The 15,960-nt window shown below is 39.9% G+C and overlaps 1 protein-coding gene across 4 annotated transcripts in view; it reads left to right on the plus strand.

Moving 5' to 3' along the window:
• LOC105932634 (serine/threonine-protein phosphatase 2A 55 kDa regulatory subunit B gamma isoform) overlaps positions 1-15,365 on the plus strand; it is a 33,675-nt gene extending 18,310 nt beyond the window's left edge. For 3 of the 4 annotated variants that reach the window (XM_036127083.1, XM_036127084.1, XM_036127085.1), the window contains 6 exons: positions 2,111-2,223; positions 2,674-2,851; positions 3,465-3,629; positions 7,409-7,578; positions 12,493-12,584; positions 13,453-15,365. In XM_036127083.1, coding sequence (XP_035982976.1) covers positions 2,111-2,223; positions 2,674-2,851; positions 3,465-3,629; positions 7,409-7,578; positions 12,493-12,584; positions 13,453-13,747 — 1,013 coding nt within the window. In that variant the 3' untranslated portion in view covers positions 13,748-15,365. The remainder of the gene's footprint in view (positions 1-2,110; positions 2,224-2,673; positions 2,852-3,464; positions 3,630-7,408; positions 7,579-12,492; positions 12,585-13,452) is intronic. The other variant, XR_004927792.1, reaches the window with a different exon arrangement.
• The last annotated feature ends 595 nt before the right edge of the window (positions 15,366-15,960 follow it).

Raw genomic sequence — 15,960 nt, forward strand, 5'->3', positions numbered from 1 at the left:
CCCATTTATATGATTCAGGTTGGGTGACTCAGGATAACATCTAAACCACGTACTCTACTTGCCCTTGAGGACCTCTGGTTATCAGGAGAACGTTTTAGGAATAAATGTTGAAGCCATGTGTTATTCAGGAAAGCTTTTTTTGTTTACCCTCTTAAACGAAAATACAGTTTTTGAGTCATGTGTTGTTCTTCAGGGGCTGTGTTTTTTTTTAGAGAAATACTGAGAAGAATTTGATAATTTTATGGGGGGCGGGGGGGGGGGGGAGAAGAAATCATGTTATGATGCTTTTACCATATCCTCCACCTTTTAACTCAGCTGAGAATTTTAAAAACTGCAACACATTTGGTGTCACAGAAGTCAGGTAATATATAAAAATGAACAGCTCTGACCAAAAGAATGGATGATTTGCTTCTTTTTGAGCAGCACCTCTCCAGGTTTTATTTTGAATACCGATTTTTGTTATGCAATTGTCCTGTTTATTATATATATAATGTTGTTTATTTTCTTTTAGAGCTGTAAGTCTGTACAGATTGAATTTCAGTATTTGTATTTATGTGAGGGACAGATATGATTTTTGAGATTGAGATTGAGATTGAGATTTTTGTTTTTTTAGTAACTTCTGTCAGAGGCGGATTTCATTTTACCCTAAGAACAGATGACTGACTGCTCTGATTCTTCACAAATCTAAAATTGCATTAGCATCGAAAGCTTGTGTTGCTTGGCAGAGGGGTCTGGATTTATACTATGCATCCTAAGTTTACGGCCATACGGTAAGATCTATAGATTTACCCTGAGAGCCACATTATTGATTTCTTCTAGCACTGTATTATTTATGATGGAGGGCATGAAAAATGTAAAAGCTGCTTCAGCAGATTAGTGTTGAACCTGCGGAGAAGCTGTCATTATTTCCAGTCTGCTAGTATCAAATGCATGTGTACAACATGTCTGTCTGTTGTGTTTTTTTTTAGGTTTAGCCAACTTGTATATGTTTAGTCTTCTTCAATCAGCTTTTTTGCAGATATCAGCCTCCATGAGTCGTCAGTATTGTCATGTTTTCTTGATGATGGGTTAATTGCACTACAGCCCTGTAGTTAATAATTATTAAAATGTGTTACCCCAAAGAAACCTAGCAACAAGATGTGGTTCGGCCCTAAAAATCTGCTTCCAGCTACAGGTACACATGTGGCGCTCCATGTTGGTGAAGAGATTAAAATTCTGTTATAATCAGAGAGCAGCTGCAGTTAAATAATCATTTAGTTTGACTCAGGGGTAAAAAGAAAAAAAAAGGTGCTGTTGCTGCAGCTGCTCATAGTTAAAACAATGCAGGAGGAAGGTCTGGTGAGGGCACATTGATTTCTTTTAATAAAGGGATCTCATCAGATGTTTTCCTTTATATAAATACCCAAAAAACATTTTAAACCAACAACTTTTCTTACCTGAGATGCTTGCACTTCACAGACACGATTGCCTCAGAAGGTCAGGTTGCTCACTCTTCTAGAGTTATATGTCGTTGCTGTGGTATGAACCGTAGGGTACCTTTTAATACATTATTTTACCTTAAAATACTCCTTTCTTTGGAGATTTTAGCACAAGTTTTGGTAATAATCCTGTAGTAATATGTGTTTCAAGTAGAGAGTGCCATTCGTACTCTTTCGCTATCCCAGGGTCTTTGGGATGAGTAAGAGTGCTCACTCCATCATTTTATGTGTTGTCAATAAAAAGCTTCATATGCAATTAGTATATTTCCATAAGATTGGCTTTTATAGCAGCAAAATGAACAAAACGGTACTGCAACAAGCACTGCGGTTCCTTGAGGTTCATATTTTTATAAAATATGGAGAATTATGAGAATAGCTGCAGTTTGGTTATTATGAGACTGCAACAAGAAAGCAATTGCGATTTGGTTATCTTGAACATTTTCCCACTAACTATTTGGTCTTTACACCTACACTTCACACCTAATTGTAAACCTTGCAATCCAAGGGAGAAAAATGAGTCAAGTAAAAACTTTTTTTCTTTTTCTTTTTTTTTTGCTTTTTGCTAGTTTTATTTATTTATTTATTAGAATTTCCTAGCATAATTTATGTAATTGCCTCTGTTTGTTTCCCAGACAAGACCATTAAGTTGTGGAAGGTGAGTGAAAGAGATAAACGACCAGAAGGGTATAACCTGAAGGATGAAGAAGGTCGCATCAAGGATATCTCCACGGTCACCTCTTTGCAGGTATCAATTCAACCATCTTATCTTATCTTAATCGGTTGGTTAGTTGGGCAATGAAACTGGGTCAGTGGATTCATGTACAAAATTGGGTCAGTAGCACAAGGTACACATGAGTAAGTATCAGTTTATGGGGGAGGTGGAATCCCTCAACATGAGCAGCTGCTCCAGCTGAACATCTGCTCTTGATCTGAATTGTTCAAAGCATTAGTGTTCATAATAGGACTCGAGTAAATCACAAACTTGCAGCAAAGTTAAACAAATTGCATTTTGATTTTCTAGTAAACATCACAAGCTTTTATTTTCTCTTTTTTATTTAAATAGATTGGACCTTTAAATATTAACATAGGATAGTGTTTTTTTCCCCCCTCCAGTTCAATAAATGTGCTTCAGCTTCACTGTTTTCCTTCCAAGCAGAGGGAATGGACATAATGCTGCTTTGCCTTTTGTTTCCAGGTGCCAGTCTTGAAGCCCATGGACCTGATGGTGGAGGTGAGTCCCCGGCGAGTGTTTGCCAATGCCCACACGTACCACATCAATTCCATCTCGGTCAACTCGGACTACGAGACCTACATGTCAGCGGACGACCTGAGGATCAACCTCTGGCATCTCGACATCACCGACCGCAGCTTCAGTATCCTTCTGCGCACTCCAGCAGGAACACACACAAAGACACACATAAAGCATATTCTCATTCTTCCATGCTAACAGATTCATAGTAATGAGCCCCACCCCCCAACGTACAAGCGCATAAAAACTTCCACTCTGCAAATCCCACTTTGTTGTATAGATTAATGCATAAAGACCCACACAGTTCGGGGGGGAGGGGAGCATTATTGTTGAGGAATGAAACTATATCCTAATGAATAATTCAGAGGCTGCATAAATATTCCAGCTCTTTTCGGGGGTTCTTATCCAGGTCAGAACGCAGAACAGTCACTTTCCGGACCCAGACGGGATTTATTATTACTTTTCCCACAACAACAACAACTCCCCTCAAGATATATATTTTATTAACCTGCTATATTCTGCAGTTTATTATTTGTAGCGTGTGTTGGCTATGTTGACATTACGTTAAAGGTTTTGCCCGTACCTTCTTGTGAATTAAAACACAATGTCTCAATCTAATCTCTAAGAAGATTGATAGATAATTAAAATAAGTTCATTTTGCCAAATGAAGCAGTTCCCTTGGAAATAAAAAAAAACGATCTTCTGCTGTTTCCCTGAGCTACGCCTCTTTCTATCAGACATTGTGGACATCAAACCAGCAAACATGGAGGATCTGACGGAGGTGATCACAGCCGCGGAGTTTCACCCCCACCACTGTAACCTGTTTGTTTACAGCAGCAGCAAAGGCACCCTGCGCCTCTGTGACATGAGGGAAGCAGCGCTGTGCGACAAGCACTCCAAACGTAAGCACTCCTGCTGAGACACGCTGAGATGCTGTTTTAGTCATCTCTATTTTAGTTGGTTTTCAATACTGTGGTTTTTGTTTTTATTTTGTCTAGTTTCACTAGGATGTTTGGCTGACAACATTTTTATGGTGATTAACTGATTGCAGGGCACTTTCCAATCATACAGGTAGCAGAACTTCAAGTCTGGTAGTAACTGGTGGCCCGTTAACCTAATTAACCTCAAAATTTACTTTACTCAAATGTTTAAGTAAACATTTATGTTTCTTAGAGTTTGAATCCTTTTCACTTTGCCCATTCCGGGTTATTTGCGAGAAACTGTCGTAGTAGAGAAAACCTTGAATTGACTTTTCCACGTTGCACTTTTAATGCAGCTAAAGCCGATGTGCTCTCACTGGTACAGCTCTCTTTATGTTTTCTGGGCCAAACTTGTTCTCCGATCAAGACTGGTCCGTTCTAATCTCTTTGACTCTTCAAGGTGCACACATATCATTTCCTTTTCTAGCAGCCTTCTAACCGAATAAACAATTGGGATTTGCTGCTTGATAGTAAAATACACTGAACATAAAATGCTGGCTTACTGTTACTTTTAGAGGTCCTACAAAAACCTTAACATGACTTAATTTATCAAAATAACAATTGGTAATGAAAAAAAAAACTGCTATTAACATATCAGGGGCACTAACATCCAGGAAAGAGCAAAACTAATTGTAATTTTTGATTTTAACAGGTGCTAATGTTCATATGGATGCCTGATAGAAATGTGGTGATCAGTGGTTGTTGTTTTTTAGGACATTTTGTTGATGCGAATGAAGATGAAAACGCTCATCGTAACATAAAGTTCACAATATAGTTTTTTTCCGATGTTTTTGTTGATTAACTCAATTTATTTTGACATGTTTCAACAGTTTCACGTTTAGTGTTTTAAAACATCTCAAATAAGGCAGCACTTGTTGTTTTGAATGTCATTTATTTGCCAATAGGAGAATAAATGGCGGTGAAATTACATTGACTGTTGGAGTAGAGAAACATTAACGGTTTCAATCTCAAAACTAAGCATCACTGTCAGGTTTAAGTTACAGCAGGTCTAAAATTTGTTTCATAGCTTAATACCTTAACAACGGCCGGGTGAATCAAAAAGCTCTGGATCCACAGAAACACTTATAAACGTTTATACTTACATTGCTCATAGTATTTCCTATCTGTCTTGTGTTCAATAGCATGCAAAGAGTAAATAGTGTTTCAGCATTGCCTTTCTTTGCATCTGATACTGTAACATATTTAATTTTGGCTCCAGCTAAGCCAGGGTGCTAAGACCTTTTTATAGAGATGTCGAAACAGTCCATTGCGTGAACTTTGCAACTTGTTGACGATATATTAGACCCCATCGCTACAAAATGTACACAAATGTCAGACAAATATCTCAGTATTTTACTTTATATCAACGTTACATAATCTCATGCTATGCAATCCAGACACTCTCTCTGCAGCAATAAAGACTCGCCTCGGCATGCTGAATGCTTGAAGCGGCTCCAAATGACAGCAGTCTGACCTACTTTATGATTAATTCAGTTAGTAATAATTAAGCCTCCTTGGGACACTTATACGCCGTGTATACAGCATGGTTTTGGAGCCGCTTTGCGCCGCTTCATCTGGATGGAAACCCTGTCCGACCAGGAAGTTAGTCGGACACAGCCAAACCCAGCTTCGTCTGGACGGGGCCTAAAACCTACTCAAATCAAAGGCAACCAGATTTTTACTCCGTTTTTGTGAATAGGTGTTTGACACCTACAAGTCTTTGTCAGCTCCTGAGGGTCGCAGTTGAGCAACCTTGAGTTTGGGAGCAGCTGTTTTTGAGCACATGTAGGCCCATCCTCCTAGGAGCGCTCCGAGTCAGATGCAAATCAGCAACCTGCTCGTCTCTTACCTGACTCGTTGTTTGGAGGTGGGAGTTGTTTACTTGGCCACCAGAATCCTCTTGAGTAATAATTTCTTTTATATGAATTTTAGTGTTGGGTTACAGATGCTGGGAAGCTAAAGCCGTAACCTCCCCGCTCAGGAAGATGGCTTCTTTCACCCCTCTTTTACCATCTGTCCTCTCTGTCTAAAATATGAACGTCATCAACAGTGTGTCCTTTGCTCTTGAGGTGCAAGGGGACTGCTGAGTCTTATTCCGAGCTGCTGGCTCTTCTGTGCCGTGCCCCATGTTTATGCAGTTGTTGTTTGGTTTCTCTGATGTAAAAGTCAGAGCATTCGTCGCTGTAGTGGAACGCACACACAGCGCTGCTCAGCGTGGGTTTGGATGTTCTGTCCTCAGGGTCAACCAGTCTCTGTCTAAGAGTTTTGTTGGGTTTAAAATTCACCGGCGCTGTAGGTTGTTGATTGGAGAAGATTCTCCGGAGTTCCTCAGAAACTCCTGCCACATACTGAATGACAGGATGCTTGTGTCTCTCTCTTTTGTTTGAAGCTGTGATGTTTTCACTGCCAGTTTTCTTGGCTGACCTTACAAAGGCCCAGTTTGGAAAACTATACTGTTGAAGTGATTTTCTGACAGGCTTTCGTTCTTTCTATTTCTCCTCTGCCTTGGTGGGAATGTTCTCTGGCCAGTAACTCATAGTCCTGCTAACACCAAACAATAGACTAATGATCCAGGTCGTGGATTTGCATCTGACTTGGAGCTTGCTGCTTAAAAGCAGCAGCAAACTCCTGGTTGCTCAACCCTCTGACAAAGACTCCTCGATAGCTGTCAAAACGCAAAAACTGATCAAAAGTCTGGTTGTCTTTGATTTGTAGTTGCCGTGAACCTGGATGGTGGAGAATCTGCACAGGCATTTAAGCTAAATTAACTGCATTATATTATTGTACTGCAGCAAATCCTATTTGATTCAATGCTTTACTGCTGTTTTATATTCAAATGTTGCACAGACCATGGACTGCAAGAAAGCCTATTTAGGTGATCTACCTGTTTAAGTTTAAAGTGTAGGGAATTTGGCAATAGGTTAACACTACAAAAAGGAAACAAAAATTAAGTAATTTTTTCTTGAAATGAGTGCATTTTTTTTATTGATTTGGGCAGGTAAATATGATTATTTGCCAATGGAATAAGATTTTTGCACTTAAAGTAGGACAAATTCATCTCCATCATCATTTTTCAAGTGCAGAATATCTAATTATCTTATTTTAGGGGTAGAACTACTAATCCCATTGGCAAATAGTCTTATTTACCTGCTCAAATGAATGAAAAATACACTAATTTCTAGAAAATGTTACTTACTTTTAGTTCCCTTTTTGCAGTGTTCCTGGCAGTGTGGGAGCGCTGCGTACTTCATCTTACATATAACAGGTTGGTTATTTGGAACATGGAAGAGTATTTCATAAATCTGCCTCCACTAAGGGACACAAATCAGTTGATAGTAGATTTAGTCTTTAGAGCCCAGAGGGACACAAGCTGCATGTTTTATTGCCCCTTTTCTTCCCGTTGAAATGTTTGCCACATGATTTACAGCTCAACCGTGAGTCAGTGATGCAGAGTTCCTGCACAAGCCTTGCTTATTTTGGAGCTGGGGTTTTGATTTTCATTGGGAAAATCATGTTCTAGAAAGAACTTTGATTATTTATTGTAGAATTTGCTGAGATTAACACACGTTTCAGAGCACTAAATTTAAAGAGCCTCTGCCTGCCTGTCACCATAACTCATAAGAAGCAGCCTTTTATCTCTAGACTAAAGTTCAATACCTTGCTATTCACCTGCATCTCGTTTATCTCCCCACCTTCTGCAGTGTTTGAGGAGCCCGAGGATCCTTGCGCTCGCTCGTTTTTCTCTGAGATTATCTCTTCGGTGTCAGATGTGAAGTTCAGCCACAGCGGTCGCTACCTGCTCACCAGAGACTACCTGACTGCAAAGGTGTGGGACCTCAACATGGAGAGCAAACCACTGGAGACATACCAGGTGTGTTCGACCAGTCATGTGCGACAGGCACAAAGGAAGATGGTATACATCTATATGTAATATATAAAGAAAAGCACCATTTTCTTCAAATACGATAACATTAAATTAATCAGAGAGGCAGTTTAGACACTGTCAGTTTGGTATTCTGTGGTCAGCACAGTCAGATTTCAACCCTACTATTATTGACTATTTCTAACCTTGATGATGTCTTGAGTATATTTTATAATCATTTTCAACTCCTTTAATTCATAAAATTTGAGTTTTCTTGGAAAAACGTTAAATTTTTTTTGGTTACCGCAAACTTCTGAGCAGTAAAGTGTACAAATGTGATATGGAAATGAGGGTTAGACATGTTAAGATGTCTTCTTAATTCCTGAATTTAATTATATGTAATATGGTGGAAAGAACATGCAGACTGACATTTTTCAATGCTTTTTGCCTTTTTTTGGGGATGGCAACTTTTAGAAGTCTCCTGCATGGAGAAAACCGCTTCAAACATTTTTTAAATGCATTTTTGATCCTTTCTTCCAAATCCTGAATGTTCTTGGGACCTCCTCCATTATTCTAACAGCTTGATTTTATTACTCTAGTCTGAAATGAACTGAGAGTTTCCTTCGCTGTGTGTTTGGGGACGATGTCTTGTTGAAAGTCGCCCTCTGTTCATCTTCAGATTCTTATCAAGAATGTTTCAGAAATCTTCTCCAATCATGCTTCCTTTAACCAGATAAAATTTACCAGCACCCTGTGGTGAAAACCATTTCCATCTCCAAACTTTGCTGTTGGTATTGTTTTTTTTTTTTTTTAGGGGGGGTGGGGGGGGGGGGTGATGTATGTGGACCAGTTCGCTCTGCAGCAAACTTTAAACAAGCGGAGTCTATCGTGAACACTGATGTCTTCAATACTTATTTTCAGGGCTAAATTAAATATATAGAATAAAGTGAAGTAACACCAGATTGCGAATGCTGTTTACGATTCAACCACAACATCAGAGTTTAAAGATAATTTAATTGATTGTCTATTTGGTATGCATTTTCTCTTTATACTGTGTATTATATTTATACCTAATGTTAATTTGTCACTAGGGTATCATGTACTGGTATGTACATTAAGACATCCATGTCATAAATACAGACAAATGGCTTATGCTTTAATAAATATGTTCCCACTCAAAAGCTTGTGGGAATTATGAGGATTCCCATATTGCCGCTGTCTGTTCACGACCAACAGCAGGACTATTCTTAGCATGAGGTTTGCTCTTATTACTAGAAATAGCCCACATTGACACGAGGGGGAAATTCAGGGGAAATGAGGCATATTCAGACATGCAAAGTTATTTAGTGTCGCTTTATAAGTATTTTGTTTCGTAAACCGGCCTCTTTATGAAGCGGTAAATGACACCAGCATGAATGCTCAGTCACCTTAAACCCTCAGGAGAGTTTATAAAAACATTTGGACAAGAAAAATGTTTAGGTTGCCAGTTTGGGTGTTTAAAACAGTCAAAAACAAGCAGAAAAGCCTCCTCTCCAAAATCAGACTTCCTGATAGCTTTCCTTAGAAGTGTACTCCTAAGATTTGGTTCTCCTAATAGTTGTGCTCGCTTTTCTCCTCTGCTGCTGGCTGACTAATGTTGTGTTGCTGCAATCCACCATAATAAGCAGCGTATTTTTTTTTTTTAAATGAATCATGAGGCAGAAGATTCTTCTCACATGGCCACAGTCCTAACCAAGAGATTACATCTTTCCATAACCATTCGGTAAAGAAATCAAAATTCAGGCCAGAGTAAGTTTCCCGCTGTTGTCAGCTCTAAAACTTTTGACAAATGAGGTGCACTGGATGTAGGACACGGATTAAAACAGCTCTGCATGCTTATGAAACTCTAAGTTGAAAAAAGTAATCTCTTCCTTAAAGAGTTAACAAAAAATCCTTCCATTTCTGATTGTTTACCAAAAAAAAAAAAAAGGTCACACATGGTTCTATTTATTTATTTATTTAAATAGCATCCGATGAGTTTCTCTGAGTGTCCAGTGTTCCTGCAGCCGGTGTTTAGGTGGACATGTCCGTCGGCGCGTATAGGCCTGACGTGTGAGGGCCCCCGAGGCAGCCTGGAGTGGGAGGCAACAACGCGCTGGAGCTATTTATAGGCTGCAGAGCCTCCACTCATAAAGTAAAGCGGGAAGGAGGGATACCTTACACAGTGGCTGACACCTAGATCTGCAATGCAGCACAGAGAGAGGGGGGAGAGGGGGGGGGGAGAACTGGGGGGAGAACCGGGATGTGGGACTGAGAGGCAGACTAGGGACACTGTGATGGAGAAGAGAAGAATGGGGAGCATAAAGAAAAGGATGAAGGAGCGAGAAGATGGGAAAATTGTTTAGCGATAGCCGTATTGTTTTAATTACTTCTAAACATAGCCTGAAGGGGCAATAATGGACAGAATCAGAACAAGCGCCATTCGGGTCACAGTTACTCTGACTCCAGCATTTACAGGACGCACTTACTGGTGGCAACAAATGCCAAATATCTGGAGATTTTTTTATTTTAAATCTCCACATTTTGTAAAGACGTGACCAGCTAATTTGAGCCGATTCTGTTTATCTGTAGGAACTACTAGATGTAGACAAAGAAGATATAAGAATAGCACTGGAAAATGTTTTTTTTTTTTTTCAAGCCGCCATGACAACAACGATCATCAATTAAGCTGAAGAGATGCCTCTCTGTTTGAGAGAGAAATTAATCAGTGTAAACAGGGTTTTACTATTATTTTAAAAGATCGGAGTTGAAATTTTCACCTAGTCTGAGCCTCGTATGCTAGCGATAAGGACGGCCGGCATTACTGAAACAGTCTCCGCGTGTATTCGAGAATGAAAAAGCTGCCAAAATTTCTAAATCCAGCGGCTGTGAGGAATTCAAAGCGAAATTACTTTTTGTAAGGCACGCTATGAGATAGATGTCATAACCTTTGCTTCAGCTCCTTTGATAATTTGTTACAGAATGAACACTGGTGATTATTAATGCGGCTAAATTATTTTCCTCATGTTGTAACATCGAGAAAATAAAATGTTCATTTCTTCTTCCTCGGTGAACAGGGATTAAAAGGGCCTCCAGCTGCAATCGGCTGTCATGCTTCAAATCTGATCTACCGTGGATTACACAAAAGCTTTGCAGAGCTCCAACACAGTCTGAAAAAGACCAGAATTTGATTTACAGATTTTCCAGGTCTAAGAGAATGAGAATGAAAATAGAGAATGAAAGAACCATCGTGTTTATTTGTCCCATTGTCTAAAAGGTGCATCCCTGCATCCATTTGGTTTTGCCATCTTTCCATCCAACCTCTGTACCTCCTGCTGCTGGTTCCACGTTTAAAGCGCGACTTCTTTAGACCTATTCCTACTGAGCTTTTTCATTTTTACATTTTGTTTAAGCAAGAAATAGAACTAAATTATGGAAATGTGGTGTGGAAAACGTGTAGGAACCCTGTATGTATGAATATTAAGGGATGGAAACACTGATAAACACAAATCTCAGACGGATCTGTTGAGAAAGTTAGCCCGGGGATGTTGAGCAGGAAAACCTGGCACTTTACCACCAAGACCACGTCTTAGATACTCACTAAAGTTATCAGGACAACTCAACTTAAACTTTAAAAAAAAAGCACAGTGAAACTTGCTTGGAAAAACTTAGCTCTATTCCAATGTCCATTGAAATCTGTATCGGCAATATGCTCAGAGAAAAATAATGTATAACATTAAGCCTTCGGATTTCATCAATGTAAAAAAAAAAAAGCGTTTCTTGACAAGAACTTCTCGCTTTATTCGCTGACTAGCTAATTAAGTTGTTTCACAGTTCTTCAAGCGTTGCTGGAGTCTTCAGCAGATCCTCGGCTCTCTCCGTGCACCTAGGGAGTCGGTGAAATTGGGCCAGAAACTTTTGGACCTCAACAATTTTAACTCAGAAATAGTTATTTAGCCGTATCGGGCTCAAAAATGTTTTTCCCGGCATGAGCAGACATATCGCAGAAGGTTGCTTTCATTATACATGGATAAGGTCAGGTAGAAGTTGGCTGTAGGATAATAAGCCAGAACAATGAGGCAAATCTGCAGGCGAAGTTTGTTTTTGTATTTTTTTTTTACGTGAAAACCACATTATTGGAAATAAACACCTGATTATCCAGATCTTAACCTGAAAAAGATGCAGAACAACCTTAGAGAAGCACCAGTAGTACTGGGAACCTTTTCTTGTTTATGTTTTGCTCATAGCGAGCATATTTTCATCTCACTTTTCTGACAGGTAATATTTTATGAGATGAGACAACAGAGCAAATAGCTCTCATATATCAATCTAACTTGACAGAACCGATAAACAAACAAACTAAGGATTAGAAAAAGGAATTTCCGATCTGGAAGAAGAAGCAGAAAATGGTCTCCAGCTCCGGCTGGCGTTGTCCGTTTTGACCCCGTGTAGAAAGGCCCACTGGGAGAAACAAAAATGTCCCAGGAAGTGATGCACAAGCACAGAGCGACCTCAGCTTGACCTTTAATTGATTGCAAAGCGACTGACTACTGACTTTATGCAGAGTGTGGAGGGTGGGGATGGGATGCACATTTCAGACACTTACATCACCGACAGACACAGCACTGAGCCAGACAGGTCGACTGGAGACATGAGGGACAACAACTGTTCTGTGTCTGTGTGTCTGAGTCAAGTTGTGATGAAGCAGAATTGGATGTAGATGAATCGGGGTGCGTTGGAATAAGAGGCTGAATTAGAACGTGCTCCCGTCGTAGGCACTAGTCAAGGATGGTGTGGCTGTTGCAGCTTGGCCAGATCGGTCTTCCCGTCTTGCTGTTCTCTGTGAACCAGAGCCTCCGTGTGATGGTACCGTGCCCTGACCCAGATATTTGTGCTTTCCTCCAGGTGCACGATTACCTCCGCAGCAAGTTGTGCTCCCTTTACGAGAACGACTGCATCTTCGACAAGTTTGAGTGTGCCTGGAACGGCTCGGACAGGTAACTCCTTCCATCAGTTGGTCTCAGAAAGAAAAAAACAAAAACAAAAAATGGTTTAGGAGATGTTCAGTACCGGTCATTATGGATTTCACTTACTTTAAAAGTCTCTATGCGGTGCTGAATGTAAAGATTGAGCACAAACGTTTTTCTCACGATTCTGTTATTTAGCACACTTTCTTCACATTAAGGCCTTTTCCTCACATTTTGTTGGAAACGCTAAATACAAATGTTAAACCTATAACTAAATATTCTATCTATAGTAATACGTTAAATCTATTTATACATCTTATATGTTAATATAAATGTTATGTTTCTATCTAAATCTGGAATTTATATCTACTTATAGCTAAATCTTAAATCTAAATCAGCAGATTTTGCAATAAGAGTAGCATATTTCATGAAGACTTAAGTCTGAGATTTAAGATATGAGATATTGATTTAGATTTAAGATTAAAAACACAATATAAGATATATATTTAGAGTTAAGATTTAGATGAAAGATGCAAGACCTAACATTTTGATTTAAACTTAACATTTAAATCAAAACTTAACATGAGCTTCAGTCTTTTCTTTAGATGAGGGACTGAACAGAACTACTGATTTCCAAAGCCAGGGGTAATGTTTTTCACCTAATCCTGCTTCAGACATCTTCCCTGACCTGTCTGCCATTTTCTTTGGTCTTCTGCTCACTAATGTTCTCTAAACCTCTGAGGCCTTCCCAGGGCAGCGGTACCTATAATTAAATTACACTCAGGTGGACTCTATTTACTCTGCACATCCTGGATTTTATTAGGGGCTAACAGCACAGCTTGACAGGAAAGAGAATAATAAAAATAAGTCTCCTCTCCTCATTTCTTTTTGTGTCCAGTGTGATCATGACCGGCGCCTACAACAACTTTTTCCGAATGTTCGACCGCAACACCAAGCGGGACGTGACCCTGGAGGCCTCGAGGGAGAGCAGCAAACCCAGGGCTGTCCTGAAGCCGCGCAGGGTCTGCGCCGCCGGCGGGAAACGCCGCAAGGACGACATCAGCGTGGACAGCCTGGACTTCACCAAGAAGATCCTGCACACGGCCTGGCACCCCAACGAGAACATCATCGCCATCGCCGCCACCAACAACCTGTACATCTTCCAGGACAAGCTCAACTCCGAGATGCACTGATGAAGGGGTGCCGGCGGCGGGCCCAAAACGAGTTTACAAGCAAACGCGCCACTATGCTAGAATGTACATTATCAGACTCAACCACTGGCCCACAGAACCCAGGAAGATGCCTAACACACACACAGTCCGAATGCACACACACACACACACACACCTTTCTCCTCCTCAGCCTCCCACGACTGAACGGAGTCCAGTCAGGGATAAAAAAAAAAAAAAAGGGAACTGGCTGGATTACGCAATGGGTTATTAATTGAAAATTGTCCAAACTGTGTTTATTTTTATTGTTATCCTGTGGATTGTGGTTAATGGTATGTTAATCGCCACAGATCGGCTTGTGAGTGGGATCAGATCTCCTCTCAGACTGGATGGATGCTTGCATTTCTTTGTCCTTTTTTTAACTCTTCAGTCCCTTTTTGCTTCCTCCTCCTTCTCCTCCTCCTCCTCTCCTCTCTGTATTGGTGTGCTCCAGCAAAGCCTATTCTTATCCCCTTTTGCCCACTGTTTTGTGTGAAAATGGGGCATTTATATAACTGTCTGTTTTTCATTCCAGATAAGATGCTCTGGTTTTTTTTTTTTTTTTTGGTTTTCTTTGTAACTTCTTGTTAAAAGTTGATGATAAAGGCAGATCTGATGGTCTAAACGAAGCGATGTGTGATAGTCCAGGATGAACCCCCCCCCCCTCCCGTGACTCGCCCCTCAACCCAGCTGCACCAGACCCCTGTGAGGGTTGAAACATTCGCAGTCCTGCAGGTAGAAGCAGACCTTAACAGACACAAACCCGCAGCACAGCGGGCGTTTAAGCAATGACTGTTTTCGTTTTTTGGCCTAAACACGTCCAAACATATCCGTTTCTGTTTTTCTGCTTCTGGTCCAGGGCTGTCCTGTGTGCTGCTGCTGCTGCTGCTGCTGCTTCAACACTAAACTCAGATAAAGCAAAAAAAAGAAAAAAAAAGAAAAAAAAAAAGTGAATATTTGCAACAATCAAGCAAAAAAAGATGCTGCATGTCCAAGAGATTTACTTTATAAATTGTCTGTCCGACTGACTTGGCTGCCTTCTTTGAACATTTAGACGCTGAAGCATGTTTACTCATGTTGGGTTTGTAACACGTCCATTTTGAATGAAGCCGTCGACAAAACTCAGAGAAAACTGAGAACCGAGAAAAACGGGGGAATGTTTCAGACTAAATGTTGTACCTTGAAATAATACGAAAAATAATAATAATAATATTAAAGCAGCCTCAGTGGTGTCTGTATATAACAGCTCTGTTTCTGAAATGTATGAGGTTTAGTTTCTTCTGTCAACCAACCACAGATTTGCCTCCAAAGCTACAGCGGAGTGATGGTACTTTAATCTCTTCGGCCTTCCTCACTGATAACGTTTTTTTTTTTTTTTTTTTTTTTTTTTTGGATGTCCAGAAGTTATTTTTTAAAAGATGGACGCTTCTTTATTTGGAATATGTGTCGGTCGTCCTCCGTGTTTTCATCAATTACAGTTGATTCACATATTTTTGTCTAAATCTATGTTGACAAGATTGTCAAATGAACAGTTATAAATAATGTTAATATGTTATTTTTTTTCCTTTTTTTCCAATAAAGGACTCAACAAAATTGCACCCAATGAGGACACAGTTGTGATTTTTGTTTGTAAAGACAAACCTGCATGTGGCTGGAAAAGTATGGGGGCCCCATAGTAAAGCTGCAACTGTTCATTTGTGTACTCATGCGCCCCCTAGCGGCTTTACATCATTACTGCATTTCGACGAGAACTCGTGCCCGACTTAAATCACAACTTGTAACGTGACAGCGTAATTTATCGATATCACTGAAAGAAAATGCATAAGCTTTCTGAAAATTTAATTTCAGCCTTTTTCGTACACATGTATACTTTTTTATGCACAGCAGAATCGTGCAGTGCAACTCGGGAGCTCTAAACCCCTCTGGAAATGCAGAATGGTGTGATATAAACAAAATCACTTTATCTACAGTTAGGCTCAGAAATATTTTTACAGTGACACAATCTTCATGATTTGGACTCTGCATGCCACCACGTACAATTTAAAATGAAACAACTACAACGTTATTGAAGTGCAGACTTTAAGGTTTAATACAAGGGGTTGAACAAAAATATATGATTAAACATGTAGGAATTGTAGTTATTTTTATATAAATGCTCCTAATTTCAGGAGCTCAAAAGTAATTGGAGAAATAAACAT

This window comes from Fundulus heteroclitus, chromosome 23 (genome assembly GCF_011125445.2).
Source record: "Fundulus heteroclitus isolate FHET01 chromosome 23, MU-UCD_Fhet_4.1, whole genome shotgun sequence".
Lineage (NCBI taxonomy): Eukaryota > Metazoa > Chordata > Actinopteri > Cyprinodontiformes > Fundulidae > Fundulus > Fundulus heteroclitus.